We start from the raw sequence: 22,087 nt of genomic DNA, 5'->3' as shown, positions 1-22,087 counted from the left end.
AGCTCTCATCTAATCAAGATGTTCTCTTCTCTACCATGCACTGTGGTGTGGTATGGTGTGTTGTGTGTTTAAACAAATTATATGTACCCTTTTGGCGAAAATGAATGGGCTGTCCAAATGCAACACGCGTTAATGAGCGATAGTTATCATGCGCTACCATAGCACATAGATGTGAACCTAATACTTTGCTAATATGTGTGCTGCAGCATATCACAATGCATGGTACCTTATTATAAAGCACACGCACCTTTTTTGGTGCAATTTCTGTGCATTCAAGTGGGCTGTCCTAACGCAATGTACATTAACGTCCGTGCCTTTTCGCAGCACATAGCTGTGAATCTAGATTTAAATACACCCCCCCTTCCCACACACACATAGAAATTACACACACAAATTATACATGTGCACTATACACGTTGCGGTAAAGCACAATCTGTGTATTAGTACACTAAAATAAAACACAGTAACAGCTCGTTTACACTAAGGGTGCATATTATTTAAAGCTTGATTTATTTTCTTTTCTAAAAAACTTTTTTAAAATTACATTCCTGGTGACATATTTCTGTGCATTGTAACATACTGCACTGTGATAAAATGCCTGGATCGTTCTCTCACACCACACACCAACACAGTGCGAACATGGAACGATGGATCAGGCATTACTACAAGGCACAGGTGTGAAGCCAAGTTCCAGATTTTTAGCCTACATTGATAAAATTAAAAAGTACAACAATCTGAAAATAAGCATTTTACAAATCGGCACAATTTTCAAATATTATTTATTAAGAGTAAATTTAGTCTAGGTTCACACTTATACATGTTAGTGCACATCATGGGTACAGCAGCCATTCATTAAATGGGCTGCTGTGCCCGGGAGACACATGGTGAAAGGTGATGAAATCCCTGACCCTTTTTTTAAAAAGTGCCACACAGAGGCACCATGTGGTTTTGTGCATGCGGAAAGGTGCTGCATTTTTCAAGGTGTGGGGTGCCATTAAGAATTGATGACACACCCACGCATCTGCTAAAGAGCAGAGCATTTTGCTAGTGGGTCGGGAATGCGTACACAGCCCAGCTCCTGGAGTGTGGCTGCAAGGGTGCCCCCATGCACATGCTTGCTATGGGTTCACCCGCGGGAAAAAAGAATGGAGAGGCTTTACAATCACTTTAATAATGATTTTAGTGTATGCTTGATTGACACACTAATGATTTGATAAATATTTGTGCAACCATCCATGGGACCTACAAAAACAGTGTCACCATCTTTATTTACCAGTTCTAAGGTTTCAGAAAAATGTATGGTCTGGAGTGTCTTTTAGAAACTGAAAACTAAGTGAGAAATGGAAAAAAAGTGAAAAACTACAAAAATGGTCTGGCCACCTGAGGCAAAAAGCAGAGAGCAGGGCCTGGCAGAGAAAGGGATAAAGTACAGTCAGCAGTGCTTACCTAGGTAGGACAGAGTTAGGAGGTCTGGCTTTTGCTGGGGATGTCACTTTGGGTTCAGGGGCGGAGTTGGCAGATGGCCCTGAAGACTGTTCTTGTGCTGGTGCAGACTGATTCTGGTGCGTTTCCCGGGCGTTTGGTGGATGTTCTTTGTCTTTAGTCACCTCTTTTTCCCTCGATCGAGCTTTATGTTCGGCTAATAAAACATCAAATGGTTTCTTACGACCTGGGACTGCTCGTCTGTGGTAAAGGGAATGTGTCTAATGGGCAAATATAAAGATGAGACATTTAAAAAGGATGCTCACACAGAAGGAAAAGTTAAAAACTCATATCTTTGTTACAAACACCTGCTGCAAATTTCTTTTGCTTCCAACAAAACCGTATGCTAAGTTGTCACTTTGGTCGATTAATCTATAGAATCGTTTGCAATTTCTTTTACTTCTTGTAGCAGGAATGTGCAATTCCTATTGCCCGACGCTTGGGACATGTATTTCCTGGCGCTGGAAAGGTAGTTTTTTCTGTTTAATGTTTAGACTCACTTGTCACAGGTGGAAGCAATCCACTACAGTGCCAGACTCGCCTTCCCCCCAACACCCCGCGCAAGAACCTACCACACATCCTCTCTTCTCCCCTTTTTTTTCCTGACCCCAAAGTTACAAGTATGAAGACAATTCTGGGTCCCCGTTGACAGATTTCCCACCCATCGAGGCTGGGAAGGAATTTAATGCCCTGCATTCCTAACAATGGAGTACAGGGGAGACATGCAGGGTGTTTTAGACCCTGCATGTCTCACTAAAGAGAACCTGTCACCAAAAATCATCACATAGGGGATGAAAAAAAAAAGTATAATTTTGTTTTTGAATTGTAAAAAATTAGTTACACCCAAGCACATACCCTCCGCCCCCCAACAAAAAAAAATGTAAGGTCCCCCCCACCCTCACTTATACACACATACAAACGTAAACACACACACCGGGACACCTACAGATGAAAATGTCAAATGTCGATTGTGAAACACATTACATATCGCCACGCATGCCAGAATGAGATAAAAAATTCTTGCACCAGACCTCCTCCTAAACACTAAACTGTAAGGGGCTTTAAAAGCATCACCTATAGAAAATATAGGGTACTAAAGTTTGTCACCATTTCACGAGCGCACTCAAATTTAAGGTTTGACATGTTGGTGATTTAATTACGCTTTGTGCCCTAAAATTTACCTAAGTGTTTTTTACTGTAATTTTGTGTTTCCTAGACCTTTGTGGTAATATCGTGTCACATAAAAAATTGGAGCTACCCCTATGTTATTCTTTAGGGTCTCTGCTTTCACAAAATATATAATATTTAGGGTTTTATGTAATCTTCAGGCCTAAAATTATTTTTAAACATGTACAAATAACGCAAAAAGGACTCTGGTAGCGAAAAAGGGATAAAAGGAGAAGTTCACCTTCGGAAACATGTTACATGATCCACCTGTTTTTAGAGTGGAACATGTGACATGTTCCTGCTCCTGCAGTGGCTTGGTAATCCAAGCTCTCTGTGTGACAGCAGTATGGAGAGAAGTTCCACATACCAGCCCTCACTTTTTGAAAAGATCGTAGCTGTGCGGGGCTCTACCCACACAACCACATCATCCACTCACAGGGTTCTGTGAATGAATCAACTATGAGTACTGACATCCTTTGCAGATGTCGACTTGTAGTTCTCAATGAACTACAATGGCGCTGTTGAGTGCCCTGGTAGTTCATGGGTTCTTCCTTTCAGTTTGAAACTGCCTTCCCCTACAATGTACAAGCAGACAGTTTACACCGACAGTCTGCAGAAGTCCTACATGGCACTGGCGATTTGCTGATCACTGGTGCAATACTTTCCAAGCTCCTGCAAAAATATGTGCATTTTCTTTCTCTAAAAGGTGATCCTCTAATGGAGCGGACACCAAAGCTTGATTTGGCTGCTCAGCATGTGCTTGTACTGAGCACCCAAGTGCTTCCATGTGTGAGGGTAACCTAAAGGAATAAAGTTTTTTTTTTTCATTTGGGCCGGCGCCTCATTTACTCGCTCAGCAGATGCACTTCTGTTGAGCATTAAGAAAGCTCGACCCTTTCCTTTCCTGATGAGCACCCAATTGGTGCTCATTACATTTCAAGGTCTCTCCCCTTCCTGCTAGTCCCCAGATGCGGTGCTGGAGACAGGCAGGGAGGGGAGTAGGAGATAAACAGTGCAATGTTAAAAATAATAAACGTTTAGGTCGCCATAAAGCTCCTTTCATTTTAAAAAACCCCAGGACAAGTAGATTGTCATAAGGAACAAAAAACTGGGACCCCGATTTAGTCTCTGGACAAGTAGTTTTTTATAAAATGTGCACACCCTTGTTGTAGCATTTCGATTTGCTGCTTTTGTTAACTAATGAACATTAAAACACACACACAAATCAAACCACTCAGAACTAAATACTACAGGAAAGGGTTGTACCACGTTTACAATGGACGTTAGTTTCAAGGAAATATGCACTGTAAGAAACAAGTAGGCTATCAGTGCTGACCTCTTTCTAAAAATATTATTTGGCAGGCTACCTGCTTTCAATAGCTCATTGGAACAATCATGCAGCTAGTGAAGTCAGAGCTATAAAAAAACTGTATTGAAGCTTTGGGATCAGTATAACAGCTCGGATCTTCAGTGTGTTCCTGCCGCCCGCCTATAGTAGTTTGTTTATCTATCTGTCCCTACACCTGTTACCAGTGGCTGGGTTTGCCATTTTTTGTTTAGTTTGCTGGATATGGTGCAGCTTTCAGCTGCTATTATCCTCTGCTGGTTCTGTTGTGTCCCTATGCCTTTTAAGCAGCCCATGCATTGACCAGCGGGTTAAAAAAAAAAAAAAAAAAAAAGCCGATTCCCCCAGCCACACACTTGATGTGGATAGGGGAATCCCTCCTGCTGCAGTATTGTATTTCGGCGGCGGGAAGGCTTCCCGCCGGCAGAATACAATGATCAGTGTTGCTGGCTATAGTTGGTGACACTTATCATTTGTGAAATACCCAAGAGGTTACTGATTGACTTATGTACAACCAGCCTGTCCCTACATGGATGAACCGAGGGCCCACGTGGTTTGATATAAATTTAACAGTTTGATATTACATAGTTGTTTATAAATTTGAAGGAAATCATACAGACGATACACACTCAGACACGTAATGCATAAAGCCAGCTTAAACCCTAATTACTGATTACTGTTGACTGGCTGCCTCTTATTACTGAGGGCATCTCCAGATAAAATGTGTACAATTCACCAATGATAGGTTTGATGCAGACAATTTTACACCTGATGGGTCTGAAAGGTTTACAGTAAAAGGAAAAAAAAAAGCATTCAAATATTTGTTCCAAATCTACAAACTTCTTTAGGAAAAAAATAAACCATCAGTTATAGTCAACAACAATTTTAAAAAGGCATCCATCTACATTACACCTATATATCACTGACATAAAATTGATTTTCATGATATAACAATGCACCAATAACCACCTTGCAAGTTAGAGATCTCGTACATGGTTTCTTCGTCTCTGGATCTAATACTCCACAGTGCTTATTTGGGTCAAATTCTCTTTCTAGAAGACAGATACAGTTTAATTTACTTGCACAGTTAAATCACAAAAGTTGCTTGAATAATAAAACAGCAACAAATATGCATTACTTCAGCCAAAACCTTTTTTTAGCCTTGGCTAGACTGGGAACCTCTGCTGTGTTTTTATTTCCATCTGTGTCCCCAATGAAGTGATGCAATATGCCGGGTGTAATAGGACAGTTAGAGGGAAACTTCAGACAGAGAATCAGACAGTTTCTTTTCAACTGATCGTGTTAAGTAAAATCACAGAAAAAAAAAATATAACAGAACGGCACTGACTGGTTGAGCATGGAAGAGCATATAAAGTTGTCCATGCACTGAATGGAAATTGTTATGGACATCTGTGTGGACACTATGGGGCTTACTAGAACCGGAGCATGCAAAATCTGAGAAACCCATCAGCGTTCAGGTTTTTTTGTAAAGCTTAATTGGACAAGCTGAAGTTAGGCTGGCCATACACTATACAATTTTCTTGATAATTTTGATTTAGATTTACCAAACACCATATAATAGAAGGTCAAACCTAAACATTTCAATTGTATCCAATTTTTCAGGCCCTTGCACTACATAGTTGATGGTAAATCTAAAGGGAATTGGGCAGAAATTGGACAGAAAATTGTTTAGTGTATGGTCAGTCTGTTGTTTTTCAACAGAACACACTGTCCTTCAGATTTTGCAGTTAGAGGGTTGAAAATTGTATAGTGTTTGACAGGGCTTGAAAAAGCCGCTCACCCGCTCGCCAAATGCGAGGAGAAATTCTTCTGCAGCAAGCGGCGAGCACAGATGAAGCATGGAGCGACTGCACCTGCGCTCCAAGCCTCATTGTGAAGCCGAGTTCCGGTTCACAACTCCCGGTTTCCGGCTTCTGCGGCACCGCCGCTGAGGGGACAGATGCAGGAGAGGTCCGCTCTCCTCCGCTGAGAGGAGACACCCTCTCCACCACCGCGGGGGACTCGGAGGGACTAGGAGTAAATACTGTATACAACATGTCACATCACTATAAAGGAGTACAGGGGAGCTGGGATATACATTACTGAGTACAGTTTTATATTTTGGACTCTTTATTCTAAAGAAAAATGTAATTTCATAAGCTTTAAGGGGGCGTGGTTGGGGGCGGACCTGGACAAGGTTAGGTGGGGCAACTGGTGGGGAGAAAGTTTTGTGACCGGCTAGTAGGTCTGGACTCAAAATTTTAACCCCTGGTGTATGACCAGCCTTAGATACCAATTGGCTACCATGCACAGCTGCACCAGATTTTGCACTCCTCAGTTTTAGGAAATCAACTCCAATATGCCCTGTTTCAGGCTTCTAAGCTGGCCATTAAGTCTATAAACTGGTTTGGGCATATCATGAAACCGTATGCGTAGGCTATATGGCAAGAGAAGGGAGGCAGGTTACAGGTACTGCCGGCGTTGGCTAATGCATTGTTTGTATAATTTTTTATAACCTGTCTGCTATTCTCTAGGACAAACCTCGCCTAGTGGTTTCTCCTAGTGCCCTTCACATATATTGATAGATGTCTATATTACCTCTATTAACTCTATGACAATGAAGGTAAAGATTATTTGACTGTTCTCATATGGTGCACATAAAATGCAAGTTAGTTTTAGACAGTATGTTTGGGCTAAATATAAAAAAAAATATTAATGTCTGCACTATATGCACTTTGCCCTATGTTTTGTCCCTTTAATCAATACAAATACAGAAAAATACCTGTTTATTTTACCAGAAATCTGTGAGCTCCTAACTTCCTGTTAGAGCTGACAACTCTGCCGCTGCTGAACCAAAATCCAAACCAGTGCTGTCAGCCCTGCCATAAGTTATAGAGGTGGGGAGAGAAGGAAGGGTTCTGTAGGCCAGCATGGGAGAGCTAGGCAAGGCTGACAACACTTGATGTGACTGTAACGCAGACTAGAAATGGGAAGGCCTGAAAAATATGGAAAAAATTGAGGAAAAAAAGTTTTTTTTCCGTTTTTTTTGTTCCGGAAATTTATTTTTAAAAAAGGAGTGTGGATATGTTCTTTTACAATGATAAATAATATATCTATGACATAGTATTTAAACTATATAATGTGAAGACATTAATGAAAGATTTCTGAGAATTTATGTAAAGTCTTGAATTCTTGCAAGTTCCCTCATCTGAAGATAAGCAAATCCTGGAATACAATTCAAGTAACACTGTACTTCTCAATGCAGTTCTTAAACAAGAAAAATATAAATGTTGACCATCCCCTCCTCCCTTAAAAAACTCCACTCTCTTGGCCTCAGAGACTCTGCTCTCTCCTGGTTCTCCTGCTATCTATCGCAGCACTCCTTCAGCGTTACCTAGAACTCTGGCTCCTCCTCTCCACTCCCTCTTTCTGTAGGGGTCCCTCAAGGTTCTGTTCTTGGACCCCTACTCTTCTCCATCTACACCTCCTCCCTTGGTCACTTGATAAACTCCCATGGCTTTAAGTACTATCTGTATGCTGATGACACACAAATCTATCTTTCTACTCCTCACCTCACCCCTTCAGTCTCCTCTCGTATTACTAACCTAATAAGTGACATATCGGCATGGATGTCACTCCACTTCCTCAAACTCAATCTTTCCAAAACTGAGCTCATAATATTCCCTCCAGCCTGTGCCCCCGACCCTGACTTCTCCATGAAGATCAATAACACAATCATCAGTCCTACCCCTCATACCAGGATACTAGGTGTAATCCTAGACTCCCATCTGTCCTTTCAGCCCCGAATCCAATCGCTGTCCAAATCTTGTAGACTTCACCTCCGCAACATCTCCAAGATACGCCCGTTCCTAACCTCGGAAACCACTAAGCAACTTATTCACTCCCTTGTTATATCTTCGCCTTGACTATTGTAACTCCCTCCTCATTGGCCTATCTCATCGAAGGCTATTCCCTCTTCAGTCTATCATGAATGCTGCTGCCAGACTCATCCACCCTACTAACTGTTCTGTATCTGCCACTCCTCTCTGCCAATCCCTCCACTGGCTTCCCATTGCCCAACGGATAAAATTCAAAAAACATTAGCAATAACATATAAAGCCATTTATAACTCTGCCCCAAATTACATCACCAATCTTGTCTCCAAATATCACCCAAACCATACTCTCTGCTCCTCACACAACCTCCTGCTCTCTAGCTCCCTTGTCTCCTCCTCCCATGCTTGTCTCCAGGACTTCTCCAGAGCTTCCTCCATCCTCTGGAACTCTCTACCCCAATTTATCAGACTCTCGCCTACTCTGCTCACTTTTAGGCGATCTCTGAAAACCTCTCTCTTCAGGGAAGCCTATCCTGCCCTCTGCTAATAATGGAATCTTCTACTCCTCCTACCAGTCCATCCCCCACAGTTACTACCTTTTGTACCACTAGCCCCTCCCTCTTAGAGTGTAAGCTCCAAGGAGCAGGGCCCTCCTAACCCTCTTGCATTGAACTGTATTGTTGCTGTATTGCCTCCTGTTATATTGTAAAGTGTTTAGCAAACTGTTTCGTGCTATATAAATCCTGTATAATAATAATAAATTTCAGCTACTAGGGGGCACTGCAGGAGAAAGGCTCCAAGTTTGCTTTTAAGCTTCATCTTGTACCTCCTACAATTTTGTGATTGTTGGGATACAGTAGATGTTCTCATGTATAGTTGAAATGTTCTTAATATATAGTCTTTGTTATTCCACTTGGAATAAATAATACAATTTTAAAAAGCAAGTTTATTTTATTTACTGAATAAACTGTACTTTTATTTCAGGCATAATACTTTTATATACACTGAATTGCACCTTCCCAGTGTAACAAAAGGACTTTCAATTTTTAAAACGACTCCACACTGAATTGTTTTTCATATCTTCTGAAAATTTCCATTTTTTTCCAGAAAAAACGTTTTTTCTCATGGCTTTAAAAATTTCCAGAAATTTTACACCTCTAGCCCAGACACACATTTTTAGGAGTGAACATATGTGGAACGACTGCACACATTATACTTATTTTCCCTGGAGAAAAGACCACTGAGATATACAAATATATAAATGCTGATTTTAGCATAGGGAGAAAGCTATTCAGCCTCAGGTCCCTTAAGAAGATACATTGCCAGCCAATGAAGCTGGATGAGAAGTGGTTTAACCTTAGACTGCATAGGGGTTCTTTACTGTTAGAGCAGTAATGATGTGGAACTCCCACAATCATGGTGTCAGCAGTAAGTGTTGATAATTAAAAAACAAAACTATTAGATGGGCATCTTAGCGAACATAATGCACAAGGATATGGGAAATGGAGACATACACTCACTGGTCTCTTTATTAGGTACACCTGTTCAATTGTTTGGTAACACAAATTGTTAGTCAGCCAATCACATGGCAGCAACTCAATGCATTTAGACATCTAGACATGGTGAGGACGACTTGCTGAAGTTCAAGCCGAGCATCAGAGAGGGGAATAAAGGGGATTTAAGTGGCTTTGAATGTGGCATGGTTGTTAGTGCCAGACAGGATGGTCTGAGTATTTAAAAAACTGCTGATCTACTGGGATTTTCACACACAACCATCTCTAGGGTTTAGAGAATGGTCAGAAAAAGGAAATATATCCAGTGAGCATCAGCTGTGTAGACGAAAATGCCTTGTTGGTGTCAGAGGTCAGATGAGAATAGGAAGACTGGTTCGAGATGACAGAAAGGCAACAGTAACTCAAATAAACACTCGTTACAACCAAGGTATGCAGAACACCATCTCTGAATGCACAACACATCAAACCTTGAAGCAGATGGGCTACAGCAGCAGAAGACCACACCGGGTGCCATTCCTGCCAGCTAAGAACAGGAAACGTAGACTACAGTTCGCACAGGCTCACCAAAATTCGACAATAGAAGATTGGAAAAACGTTGCCTGGTCTGCTGAGTCTTGATTTCAGCTGCAACATTCAGATGGTAGGGTCAGAATTTGGTGTAAACAACATGAGAGCATGAATCCATCCTGCTTTGCATCAATGGTTCAGGCTGGTGGTGGTGGTATAATGGTGTTGGGGATATATTTTTGGCTCACTTTGGGCCCCTTAGTACCAACTGAGCATCATTTAAACACCACGGCCTAGCTGAGTATTGTTTCTAATCATGTTCATCCCTTTATGACTACAGTGTACCCATCATCTGATGGCTACTTCCAGCAACATAATGCACCATGTCACAAAGCTCAAATCATCTCAAACTGGTTTCTTAAATATGACAATGAGTTCACTGTACTCCAATGGCCTCCAGAGTCACCAGATCTCAATCCAATAGAGCATCTTTGGAATGTGATGGAACGGGAGATTCGTATCTTGGATGTGCAGCCAACAAATCTGCAGCAACTGCGTGATGCTATTATGTCACTATGGACCAAAATCTCTGAGGAATGTTTCCAACACCTTGTTGATTCTATGCCACGAAGAATTAAGGCAGTTCTTTTACAAAGAATTTTATTATAGATTGAGCAATGATAAACAAACTTTCGGAACATAGATTCATTGACCAATACATAGGAAATTGTACTGTATGATTGAGAAATAATGTAAAGCGTACATTGGAATAAAAAAAAACCCCAAAACGTCAGCTTTAACTTATTACAGAAATGCCCGGTAGGAAGGATACGATTAACAATCTTTGATGGTCAATGATAGTGTAGATTCTGAGAGAAAAAATTGCTACATCGAGAAATATTAGACAAGGAGTATAAAAAAGACACAGACCAAGAGGAGAGATAAGAGGAGATTAAAAAAAAAAAAAAGGAGGGGGGGGGGGGGAGTAGGGCTCCGAGGAGATCACAGCAGAATCCAACCTCATATCGACAGAAGGGACTGGTCGAATCTCGATGGTTGGGCTATATCCAGCCAGGGACATCATATCTGCAGAAATTTTGTATGGGTATCCAATAATATGGCCGTCAGTTTTTCATTAACCATGATGAAGTTCATCCGATTTTTGACAGCCTCAAAGCTGAGAAGGGGAGTCTTTCAAGCCCTCGCAATTGTCAATTTAGTAGCCATAAATAAGTATGATGCCAGCTGCCATTCAGAACGGAGAAGGCCCTCCAGTGGTTTAAATAGAAGCGCTTTGTACGGGTTACGCCTAATGTCTGTGTGAAACATAGTGCGGAGGAGGGCATACACCCTAATCCATAATCTGCATACTTTAGGACAAGTCCACCAGATATGAGCCATGGTACCCAATTGTTGGCATCCCCGAAAGCAAACCGGGGAATATGTAGGGATGAAACTAGCTAAACGAGCAGGTGTATAATACCATCGATAAAGAATTTTGTAGGCATTCTCAAGAATAATGACATTCCTAGAACATTTAGACAATGCTTGGGTCATGGTCCGCCAATCCTGTTGGTCTAAAGTCCCCCCTAATTCAGACTGCCAGCGCTGATGATAGGAGCGAACCGGAGGGGTTCTATAAGAAATAATGGAGGAGTAAATCAGGGAAATCAAACCCGGAGCATGGGGTCTGTGTCTGCACTGGCTGTCAAAGGGGGACAGATGATAAGGTCCCGAATGCGTGCGTATTAGTGTATTAACAAAGTGACGAAGTTGAAGATAACCAAAGTGTTCCCGCAGAGGAATATTATAAGAAGAGCGCAGAGTTTCAAAGGAAAGTATTCGAATGGGAGATAGAAGTGAATGTACATCGTAAAAACCATGCGTCTGCCACCAGGCAAACTGCCTGGGGTTGTCCCGGCCTGGAGGGAATAACGGGTTATGCAATAGACGTAACAGCGGCAGGTGAGCAGAAATAAGGCCGGCGGAATATTTGATAGAATCCCAGAGATGGAGCGAAAGCGTCAGCGTCGGGCTAAGGGTAGATGGACGTTTAGAAGTAGGAAGCCATGGCAAGGAGGAGAGCGGTATCGGGTGGGAGTCCATCATATCCATGACAGCCCACAAGGGAAAGTGATGAGAAGCATGGATATGAGCCAAAGGGGCAATATTAGCCGCCAGATAGTAAGACTGGAGATTTGGGACAGATAACCCACCTTCACTCCTTCGCGCGAACAAAATATGTTTACTAATTCTGGGCCGGGAAGAACTCCAAATAAAGGACAAAAGTTTTCGCTGATGAATACGCAATATATGCGAAGGTACAGGAACTGGTAATACCCGAAATAAGTACAGTAGTTTAGGAAGATAGGTCATACGGATCACATTAATTCTGCCGAAACCATGAAAGCGGGAAATGAGACCAGGAGGTCAAGAGTTCGGTCAGCTCCTGAAAAACAGTGGGAAAATTAGCCTGGTACAGTCCGTCATATGTCGGGGTGAGCTTAATTCCTAAATATGGTAGGGCCGAATGCCATTGAAAAGGAAACGTTTGCTTCAAAGTCGTCAAAAGTGATGGTGGGAGGGTAATCGACATAGCTTTCGATTTGGCGGGGTTAACGTGAAGACCCGAAAGAATTGCAAAGGAATCAAGAACCGCGAGTAAATTAGGCAGAGTAACCCCCGGATTCGAAATTGACAATAGTATATCGTCTGCAAACAGAGACAATTTATGTTGGGAGCCTGCCACCTCAATCCCCTTAATATCATGATTCATACGAATGGCTTCCGCCAATGGTTCTAAGGCTAGAATAAAGAATTAAGGCATTTCTGAAGGCAAAAGGGGGTCCAACCCGGTACTAGCAAGGGGTACCTAATAAAGTAGCTGGTGAGTGTATATACATATGGTCACCCACACCAGTTGAACTTGATGGACTGGTGTCTTTATTCAGCCCTACCAACTATGTAACTTTGTGAACATAAGCTGCTGCTAATTCAAGAAGTCAACTGACTGCCATCGTTTTGTACTTGCAAATCAAATTACATTGTGGAATTTCTATACAATCACAGGTTAGCTCATCCAGTTCAGCTATTTTCATAAAATCCCATTTCTATATGACTTCTGATATAGAAAGCCTGTTATTTTTCCCAAACCGATGACACAAAAAAATATACATAATAAAATAAGACACTTACCAGAAAGTCTCTTATAAGGCTTATTACTGTTTTTGGTACCATTTTGATGCTTTTTATCTAGAGTATTGAGTCCTTTCCCATTCAGTATCTTTTCAGGTGACGGTGGCACAGGTTTTGGTACCACAGACTGTTTTGTTAGTGAGGACGTTGAAGACGTTGCTGTGGTGGTTGAATTCATTTTAACATTGGCACCATCTGTTTTCACAAGATTTGGGATTTTCTCGAGGCTCACAACAGGAACAGGGCCACTGGAAAACAGAATTGTTATGTTACTTAGAGGTGATCACAAAGCATCAAAATAATGCCCCAACCTATAAGAAAAGGCACCGCAAATGCACTTTGTGGAAAGAGGTGAACATAACTGATATCAGTCAAACATGACGGTTTCTTGCTGGAAATAATGTATAATTCTTTATCATAACCCCACAGGTTTCTATGGTTCAGAGAAATCATCAGGATAACAAAACTTGTGGTCATACAGGAACTCAAGTGAAAAGTCAGTTGGGCTTCATAGCAGTTGTAGCATACACAACATACAGGTGTTGGCAAAAACGCACTCTGTAAAACCACAGCTTGAGAAAAAAAAAAGAATGATAGATAATATTAATGGGTAAGAAAGGCTTAAAGAAATCGACAAATGTATTATAAGAGCAATAGGCGTGTATTAAATAGATTTACTTAATAAGACTCACAATACTTAAAGTGTAACTAAAGACAACTTTTTTTTCAAGTTTTGGATAGAGTGGTAAGCAATAACACCTGACACGTTTTTATTGACGTCTGTGCTTTTGTTAGGGTGATTCACCTTCTCTAGGTGTCCTGTTCACTGTTGTCACGAAAAGTGAAAGAGAAGGAAAATCCTAAATTTTGAGTAGTTACCAGAACAGGAATAGAGGGAAAATCTTCCAATGTGGACACTAGTATTGGTGATCTCCCTGGTGACACCCCAGGATTCCCTAACTTTTGAGGGATTTCCTCTCACTTCCTATTTTGGCTATGGGACAGGAAGTGAAGGGAAACCTCCCGAATGGGACCAGAGGTGGGGAACTTGACAGGGTATGTTATAACCCTCCCTTGCATTTTTTTTTATTTTTTACACACATTAAAATCAGTTTTTACTAGAAAATTGTAGCAGATATAAGAAGCGCCGCAGAAAATGCAAAATAAATCAAATAATAAGCAGCACCTCTAACCAAAAAAGTAAAATGGGTACAAATAAAAAGTGCGCTAATTATTCACAAAACATGCAAGGATAAATAATAAAAATAAATGAATTCATAAATATAAACATAAGTCCAGCCACCATAACAGTGATAGTCCAATATCAACTTAATGTCAATCTTGAAAACAAACACCCATGTGCAAATCCGACACCAGATGAAATGAATACACTCACCAGAGCTATATGCTGATTATATTATAAACCAGCATGATAGCATTTTGCTCTGGGAGCGATGATCTGCAGGATATCCCAGTAGAGGAACAGCAACCAATAGTGATCCAATCAGCACATATGGAACAGCTAGGCAGCACATATGGAACAGCTAAGCAGCAAATGATCTTCCAATAACATGGGCAAAGCTCGAGGAATAAGAAGAGATATGATGGTGCAGTACGTTTAAAACCAGTAATATTTTATTAATAAAGTATTGCACTCACAAAGAAGGTGTCTAGCCGACACCAGCAATGACAGCCTCTAAAATGCCACATCCACAAGGGAAAAACCAAGGGACGAACCTCCTGTACTGCGATCAACACAGCCGACAGCTGGGAGGAACGTTCCAACGTCACGTCCACTAGGAAAATTACTTAGCACCCCCAAGCTTTAGATATTTTTCAAAGCACAGGCCATGGAGAATAAGATGGTCACTGTTGAAATTTTTTTAATGTCACATGATATTTGTGCAGTTGTTTATCAAAAACAAATATTCAAGAAAAAATACACTAAAATGAATGTTAGTCCACACAAACACAATACGATACCCAATTTTTCGGTAAAATATAAAAGATTATCGTGTTGAGTAAATAGACACCAAATATGTTAACACTCAAAACTTCATGTGAAGTGGTGAACTACAGTATGTACATTTTGATGTTATGGTAGGGGGTTAGGTGATTTAAAATTTTTTGAATTTTTTTTTTTTACTTTTCAAAAAATAATTAACTTTACAAAAGTAGAATAATTATTTAACCTTTCACAGGCCTTCTATGTGATAGCTTTGGGCAGTGACAGGTACTCTTTATGGAGACATCAAGGGCAACACATTGAAGACTCTGCAAGCTTTAGCTGTGATGTTACAATGCACGCCCAAAACACTGCACACTCTTAATATGCAAATCTCAGTGCAACAGCTGCACAAATTATCATACACTAATCACATAAATTCATAAAAAGCAGCGCTTACAAAACTATTCCAAACAGTGATAATCATAATATAATGTAAATGTCCTAAATAATCCCCACATTACTTGTGAGTAAAACTGTGTTAATCCTCTTCCTAATATCCAAAGAGATGATCACCATGTTCGCCTCCAACCATCAAACCTGCACTCACCAACAGTTGTGACCTCCAAATTATAGGCAGGTCAGTATGTGCGTTTACCATCTATCCATATATATAGGGGGGGGGGGGGGGGATCCGCTTTAACTATATCTGAGCAGCAGAAACTCCATTTTTTTTTTTTCGATTTCACGTTTTTTTTTTCCAAAATGCTGTTTAATTCATTTATTAATATTCAAAGCAAACTTGCCCATCCATCCATGTCTCAATGCTTTATTTTGTTGAGAAATCACTTTGAAAAACAACCCCCCCTAGAATTTATAGCCGCAGCTGTCTTGCGTAAGGACAGATGATTTATGTAGCATTTACTTCCTGGAATCCATCTACCCTTAGCTCAGGCATGAAAACATGAGGGTATGCTTAGCGGAGAAAGCTCATCTTCTCCTCCTCTAGATGAAAGACAAAAAATGGCCATGAAGGCTGATAGAATGTATGACATCCTTTTGCCCTAGGCCAGACACCAGGAAGCAACTGAAGACATGTAAAAGAAAAGAAAAAGTTTAAAACAAGCAAGAAAAAAAAAAAAAACAACCTTCCAATCTGTTTATGGTACTGATGCTAGCAGCATACAGTGGACATAAAAAGTCTACACACCCCTGTTAAAATGTCAGGTTTCTGTGATGTAAAAAAATGAGACAAAGATAAATAATTTCAGAACTTTTTCCACCTTTAATGTAACCTATAAACTGTACAACTCAGTTGAACAACAAACTGAAATCTTTTATGGGGGAGAATAAACATAAAAAACTAAAATAATGTGGTTGCATAAGTGTGCACACCCTCTTATAACTGTGGATGTAGCCGTGTTCAGAATTAAGCAATCACATTAAAAAATCATGTTAAATGGGAATCAGTACACACCTGTCATCATTTAAACTGCCTCTGATTAACCCCAAATAAAGTTCAGCTGTTCTCGTAGGTCTTTCCTGACATTTTCTTAGTCCTACAGCAAAAGCCATGGTCCGCAGAGATCTTCCAAAGCCTCATAGTGATCTCGTTGTTAAAAGGTGTCAGTCAGGAGAAGGGTGCAAAAGAATTTCCAAGGCATCAGATATACCATGGAACACAGTGAAGACAGTCATCATCAAGTGGAGAAAATATGGCGCAACAGTGACATTACCAAGAACTGGACGTTCCTCTAAAACAGATGAAAAGACGAGAAGAAAACTGGTCTGGGAGGCTGCCAAGAGGCCGACAGCAACATTTATGGAGCTGCAGGTATATCTGGCAAGTACTGGCTGTGTGGCAATAATCTCCTGTATTCTTCATATGTCTGGGCTGTGGAGTAGAGTGGCAAGACGGAAGCCTTTTCTTATGAAGAAAAACATCCAAGCCCAGCTAAATTTTGCAAAAATACAATTGAAGTCTCCCAAAAGCATGTGGGAAAATGTGTTCTGGTCTGATGAAACCAAAGTTGAACTTTTTGGCCATAATTCCAAAAGATATGTTTGGTGCAAAAACAACACTGCACATCACCAAAAGAACACCATATCCACAGTGAAGCATGGTGGTAGCAGCTTCATGCTTTGGGGCTGTTTTTCTTAAGCTGGAACTGGGGCCTTAGGTAAGGTAGAGGGAATTATGAACAGTTCCAAATACCAGTCAATATTGGCACAAAACCTTCAGGCATGTGCTAGAAAGCTGAACATGAAGAGGAACTTCATCTGTCAGCATGACAACGACCCAAAGCATACATCCAAATCAACAAAGGAATGGCTTCACCAGAAGAAGATTACAGTTTTGAAACGGCCCAGCCAGAGCCCAGATCTGAATCCGATGGAAAATCTGTGGGGTGATCTGAAGAGGGCAGTGCATAGCAGATGCCCTCACAATCTGACAGGTTTGGAGTATTTTTGCAAGGAAGAGTGGCCAAATATTGCCAAATCAAGATGTGCCATGCTGATAAACTAATACCCAAAGACTGAGTGCTGGAATAAAATTAAAAAGTGCTTCAACAAAGTATTAGTTTAAGGGTGTGCACACTTATGCAACCATATTATTTTAGTTTTTTATTTTTACTTCCCTTTACCTAAAAGATTACAGTTTGTTGTTCAACTGAGTTGTATAGTTTATAGGTTACAATAACGGTGGAAAACGTTCTGAAATTATTTATCTTTGTTTCATTTTTTTACATTACAGAAACCTGACGTTTTAACAGGGGTGTGTAGGTTTTTTTTATAGCCACTGTAAGTATTAAAAATAGTTAATGTTGATTGAGAGATTTTAGTTCCATTTTAATTTGTTTATCAAGCCTCATCTAAATCTGGTATCTAACACTACCCTACCCCAGATTGACAAAACTGCTGTCCATCTGTGTCTCCATTGATTTTCCTTCCAGAGTAGAGACACACTAAAGCTGGCCATACACGTGTAGATTTTTGGACGAAAAAATTTGTACGAAAATTCTTTGAACATTCGGTGAATGGACGAATGTCGTCCGAAAATTGTCTTTTGCTTTTAACATTCGAATTTAAAATGAATGTAATTTCTGAACGATAACCATATATACTACCGAAAATTTGTTTGATCAAGGAAAGTTTCCTTCCCCACCCCTTCTAATATTCCTGTCACTGCGGTCGAAAACAAACATCGATTTGACCCCGCTAACTATTAGAAAATCAAACAAATATTCTTGAAACGAAAATTCTCTAACGTAAATCTATACGCGTATGGCCAGCTTAAGACAGGAAATGTAGTACTGGCTGCTTTACCAGGTTAACATAGAGGGAAAAAAAGCTTAAAAATAAAACAAATGCAGTCTCCGCACCTAAGAATCAGTAAGCTTTAATAAATAAAATGTTTGTTTTTGGGTTTAATACCGCTTTAAGAGATGATGGATCATACTTTTTTCAGGAGCCATGAATAAGATTCAGCTGATGGTATCAGTGCTTATAACAAGATGCCTAGGGATATGTGAAATACAAGCCCATGCTTGCTGAGGTATCAGTGAAAGTGTAATTTTGACAAACAGCACCCTTAACTTGCTGCTCTCAGACCTGCGTTTGAATTCTGGAAAATAATTTTAAAGTGTCACTAAAGGCAAAACTTGTTTTTCATTCTGGCTAGCGTAAGGAAGGGTTATAACCCCCGTCAGTTTTTTTTCTCTTGTTGCATCTGTGTCTGTAGAAATTTCGCTTCACTTCCTGTCCTGCAGCCAAAACAGGGAGTGAGAGGATATCCCTCCAAAGTGAGGGAATTCCCATTAGAAGATCTCTTATGTATTGCTGTTCTGATGTCAAACCAAAATTGGGCATTTTCATTTACTTTCATTTTTGATAATGGTAAACAGGACTACCAGAGAGGGTGACTCTCCCTAAGGGCACAGTTAGCAATAAAACCCTCTGCTCTATTCAAAACTTAAAAAAAAAAAATCTGCCTTTAGTAACACTTTAAGAGTTTACATTCTTTTTTCATCTATGTGGGTTTCCTTCTGTCCTAGGTTTCTCCCTCAATCACTTTCTTTAAAATTGCCCTACTACGTAAAGCCGGCCATATGCTGTACAAATTTCAGACAGTTCTTGAAGAAGCAGACAAAAATTCCCTCAGTGTGTGACCCAGCTGTCCATGATCCTTTCAACAAAAGTTGGTCATTCCCACAATTTTTGTTGAAGGAGCCTGCTGGAAGTTTTGGGGTATTTTGATGGCTTGTAGGAGATTAGTTCATCTGCAATTTATAGTGTGGATGGAGAAATGGTCAGTGTTTTTTTTTCGCTCAGTACCTGCAGGCTGAAATAAATAATAATAATAAAAAAATATATATATATATATATATACAGTGGGGATCGAAAGTTTGGGCACCCCAGCTAAAAATTTGTATTAATGTGCATAAAGAAGCCAAGGAAAGATGGAAAAATCTCCAAAAGGCATCACATTACAGATTAGACATTCTTATAATATGTCAACAAAAGTTAGATTTCATTTCCATCATTTACACTTTCAAAATAACAGAAAACAAAAAAATGGCGTCTGCAAAAGTTTGGGCACCCTGCAGAGTTAATATCTTGTACTGCCCCCTTTGGCAAGTATCACAGCTTGTAAACGCTTTTTGTAGCCAGCCAAGAGTCTTTCAATTCTTGTTTGAGGTATCTTTGCCCATTCTTCCTTACAAAAGTCTTCCAGTTCTTTGAGATTTCTGGGCTGTCTGTCACACACTGCTCTTTTAAGGTCTATCCATAGATTTTCAATTATGTTGAGGTCAGGAGATTGTGAAGGCCATGGCAAAACCTTCAGTTTACGCCTCTTGATGTAATCCCCCGTGGATTTCGAGGTGTGTTTAGGATCATTATCCATTTGTAGAAGCCATCCTCTCTTTAACTTCAGCTTTTTCACAGATGGCATCAAGTTACCATCCAAAATGTGCTGAAATTTTATTGAATCCATTTTTCCTTCTACTCGTGAGATGTTCCCTGTGCCACTGGCTGCAACACAACCCCAAAGCATGATTGATCCAACCCCATGCTTAACAGTTGGACAGAGGTTCTTTTCATTCAATTCTGTGCCCCTTCTTCTCCAAACGTACCTTTGCTCATTCCGGCCAAAAAGTTCAATTTTAACTTCATCGGTCCACAGAACTTGTTTCCAAAATGCATCAGGCTTGTCTATATGTTCATTTGCAAAGTTCAAACGATGATTTTTGTGGTGAGGACGTAGAAGAGGTTTTCTTCTGATGACTCTTCCATGAAGACCATATTTGTACAAGTATCTCTTTATAGTGGAATAGTGTACCACAACTCCAGTGTCTGCCAGATCTTTCTGGAGGGATCGTGCAGTCAAACGTGGGTTTTGAATTGTTTTTCTCACAATCCTGCGAGCTGTTCTGTCTGATATTTTTCTTGGTCTTCCAGATCTTGCTTTAACTTCCACTGTTCCTGATGACTGCCATTTCTTAATTACATTCCGAACAGAGGATATTAACATCTGAAAACGCTTTGCTATCTTCTTATAGCCTTCTCCAGCTTTGTGAGCGTCAACTATTTTATGTTTCAGTTTTCTAGACAACTGCTTAGAAGAACCCATGGTGCTGATTGTTGGGGCAAGGTCAGATGAGTCTGGGCATTTAAAACCTTTGAGATTGACATCTCCTGGTCTTCCCAGACGATGATTGGTAACAATCCATGACACTGGCAGGTCTCAGCTTGGCAAAGGGGGCAGTGCATGCTATAAATTCTGCAGGGTGCCCAAACTTTTGCAGACGCCATTTTTTTGTTTTCTGTTATTTTGAAAGTGTAAATGATGGAAATAAAATCTAACTTTTGTTGACATATTATAAGAATGTCTAATCTGTAATTTGATGCCTTTTGGAGATTTTTCCATCTTTCCTTGGCTTCTTTATGCACATTAATACAAATTTTTAGCTGGGGTGCCCAAACTTTCAATCCCCACTGTGTATATATATATATATATATATATATATATATATATATATATATATATATATATATATAATTTATTCATACATGGCTACTTTGACTGCAATAGAAACCATTAAAGTGGTTCTAAAGTCTCAAGGTTTTTTACCTTCATGCATTCTATTCATAAAGGTAAAAACCTTCTGTGTGTAGCAAAACTACTTTTTTTATTTTGGATTGAGCAAGGGAGGGTTATAACTACTGTTGGTTTACATTTAGCCATCTGTGTCCCATTGGGGAGATTTCCCTTCACTTCCTGTCCCATAGCCAAACAGCAGGTAAGAGGAAATCCCTGCAAATTAAGGGAAGTCCTTGGGGAACCCCAGGTCACCAGAACTAGTGTGCCCATTGAAAGATTTCTCCTCTATTACTTTTCTGTGGAGAAACCAAAACCTGAGATTCTCTTTTACTTTCCCTTTGAGCCCCGGTTCACACTGATGCTGTCCGGGATTTGCAGCGTTTTCTGTGCGAATTCCGCACTGCATCAGAATTGCAGCCCATTCATGCGAACTGCTGCGGTTGTGTATGTTAAGTTAACAACACCCCGAAAGCGGTCCACAAAACGCGGTGCGATGTGCAGAATCGGATCGCATAGGTATGAATACCCATGCGATCCGATTCTAGTGCGGACCCAAAAAAGGGTCCTGTACGTTTTTGGTGCGTGTGTGGTGTGATTAGAGCCATACAAAATGTATGGCTCCAATTGCACCGTACACAAATCTCATGTGATTTGCACAGGAATGCGGTGCGGTTCCTGTGCGAATCACATGCGATATACCGCACCACATGTATGTGAACCCAGGCTGCATGATAATGGTAAGCAGGAAAAATAAAGAGGGTGAATCACCCTAAAGGGGGCACAGACAGCAGTACAAACTGACAAGGGATCTAAGCCCTCTGCACTCTATCCAAATCTAAAAAAAAAAAAAAAAAAAGTTTTGCCTTTAGTTATACTTTCAAGAACTGAAAATCTGTGTACTCTGTAGAGCATTACACAATACATCAGCACTAGATAAATAACATACTGAAAATAAACAACCCCATCTCAGTTCATTAAGGAGTTGGTGCGCTAG

At 40.3% G+C, this 22,087-nt stretch overlaps 1 protein-coding gene across 1 annotated transcript in view; it reads right to left on the bottom strand.

Moving 5' to 3' along the window:
* Positions 1–22,087, bottom strand: part of ATXN7L1 (ataxin 7 like 1) — a 169,308-nt gene that overhangs the window by 32,584 nt on the left and 114,637 nt on the right. The window contains exons 5-7 of the mRNA XM_089685307.1: positions 13,046–13,293; positions 4,964–5,046; positions 1,447–1,703 (exon numbers count right to left, since the gene is read on the bottom strand). Coding sequence (XP_089541433.1) covers positions 1,447–1,703; positions 4,964–5,046; positions 13,046–13,293 — 588 coding nt within the window. The remainder of the gene's footprint in view (positions 1–1,446; positions 1,704–4,963; positions 5,047–13,045; positions 13,294–22,087) is intronic.

Source organism: Staurois parvus, unplaced genomic scaffold, assembly GCF_062004578.1.
Source record: "Staurois parvus isolate SC_StPar_1 unplaced genomic scaffold, SC_StPar_1.0 ptg000019l, whole genome shotgun sequence".
Lineage (NCBI taxonomy): Eukaryota > Metazoa > Chordata > Amphibia > Anura > Ranidae > Staurois > Staurois parvus.
This window is presented reverse-complemented; position numbering and strand designations above follow the sequence as displayed.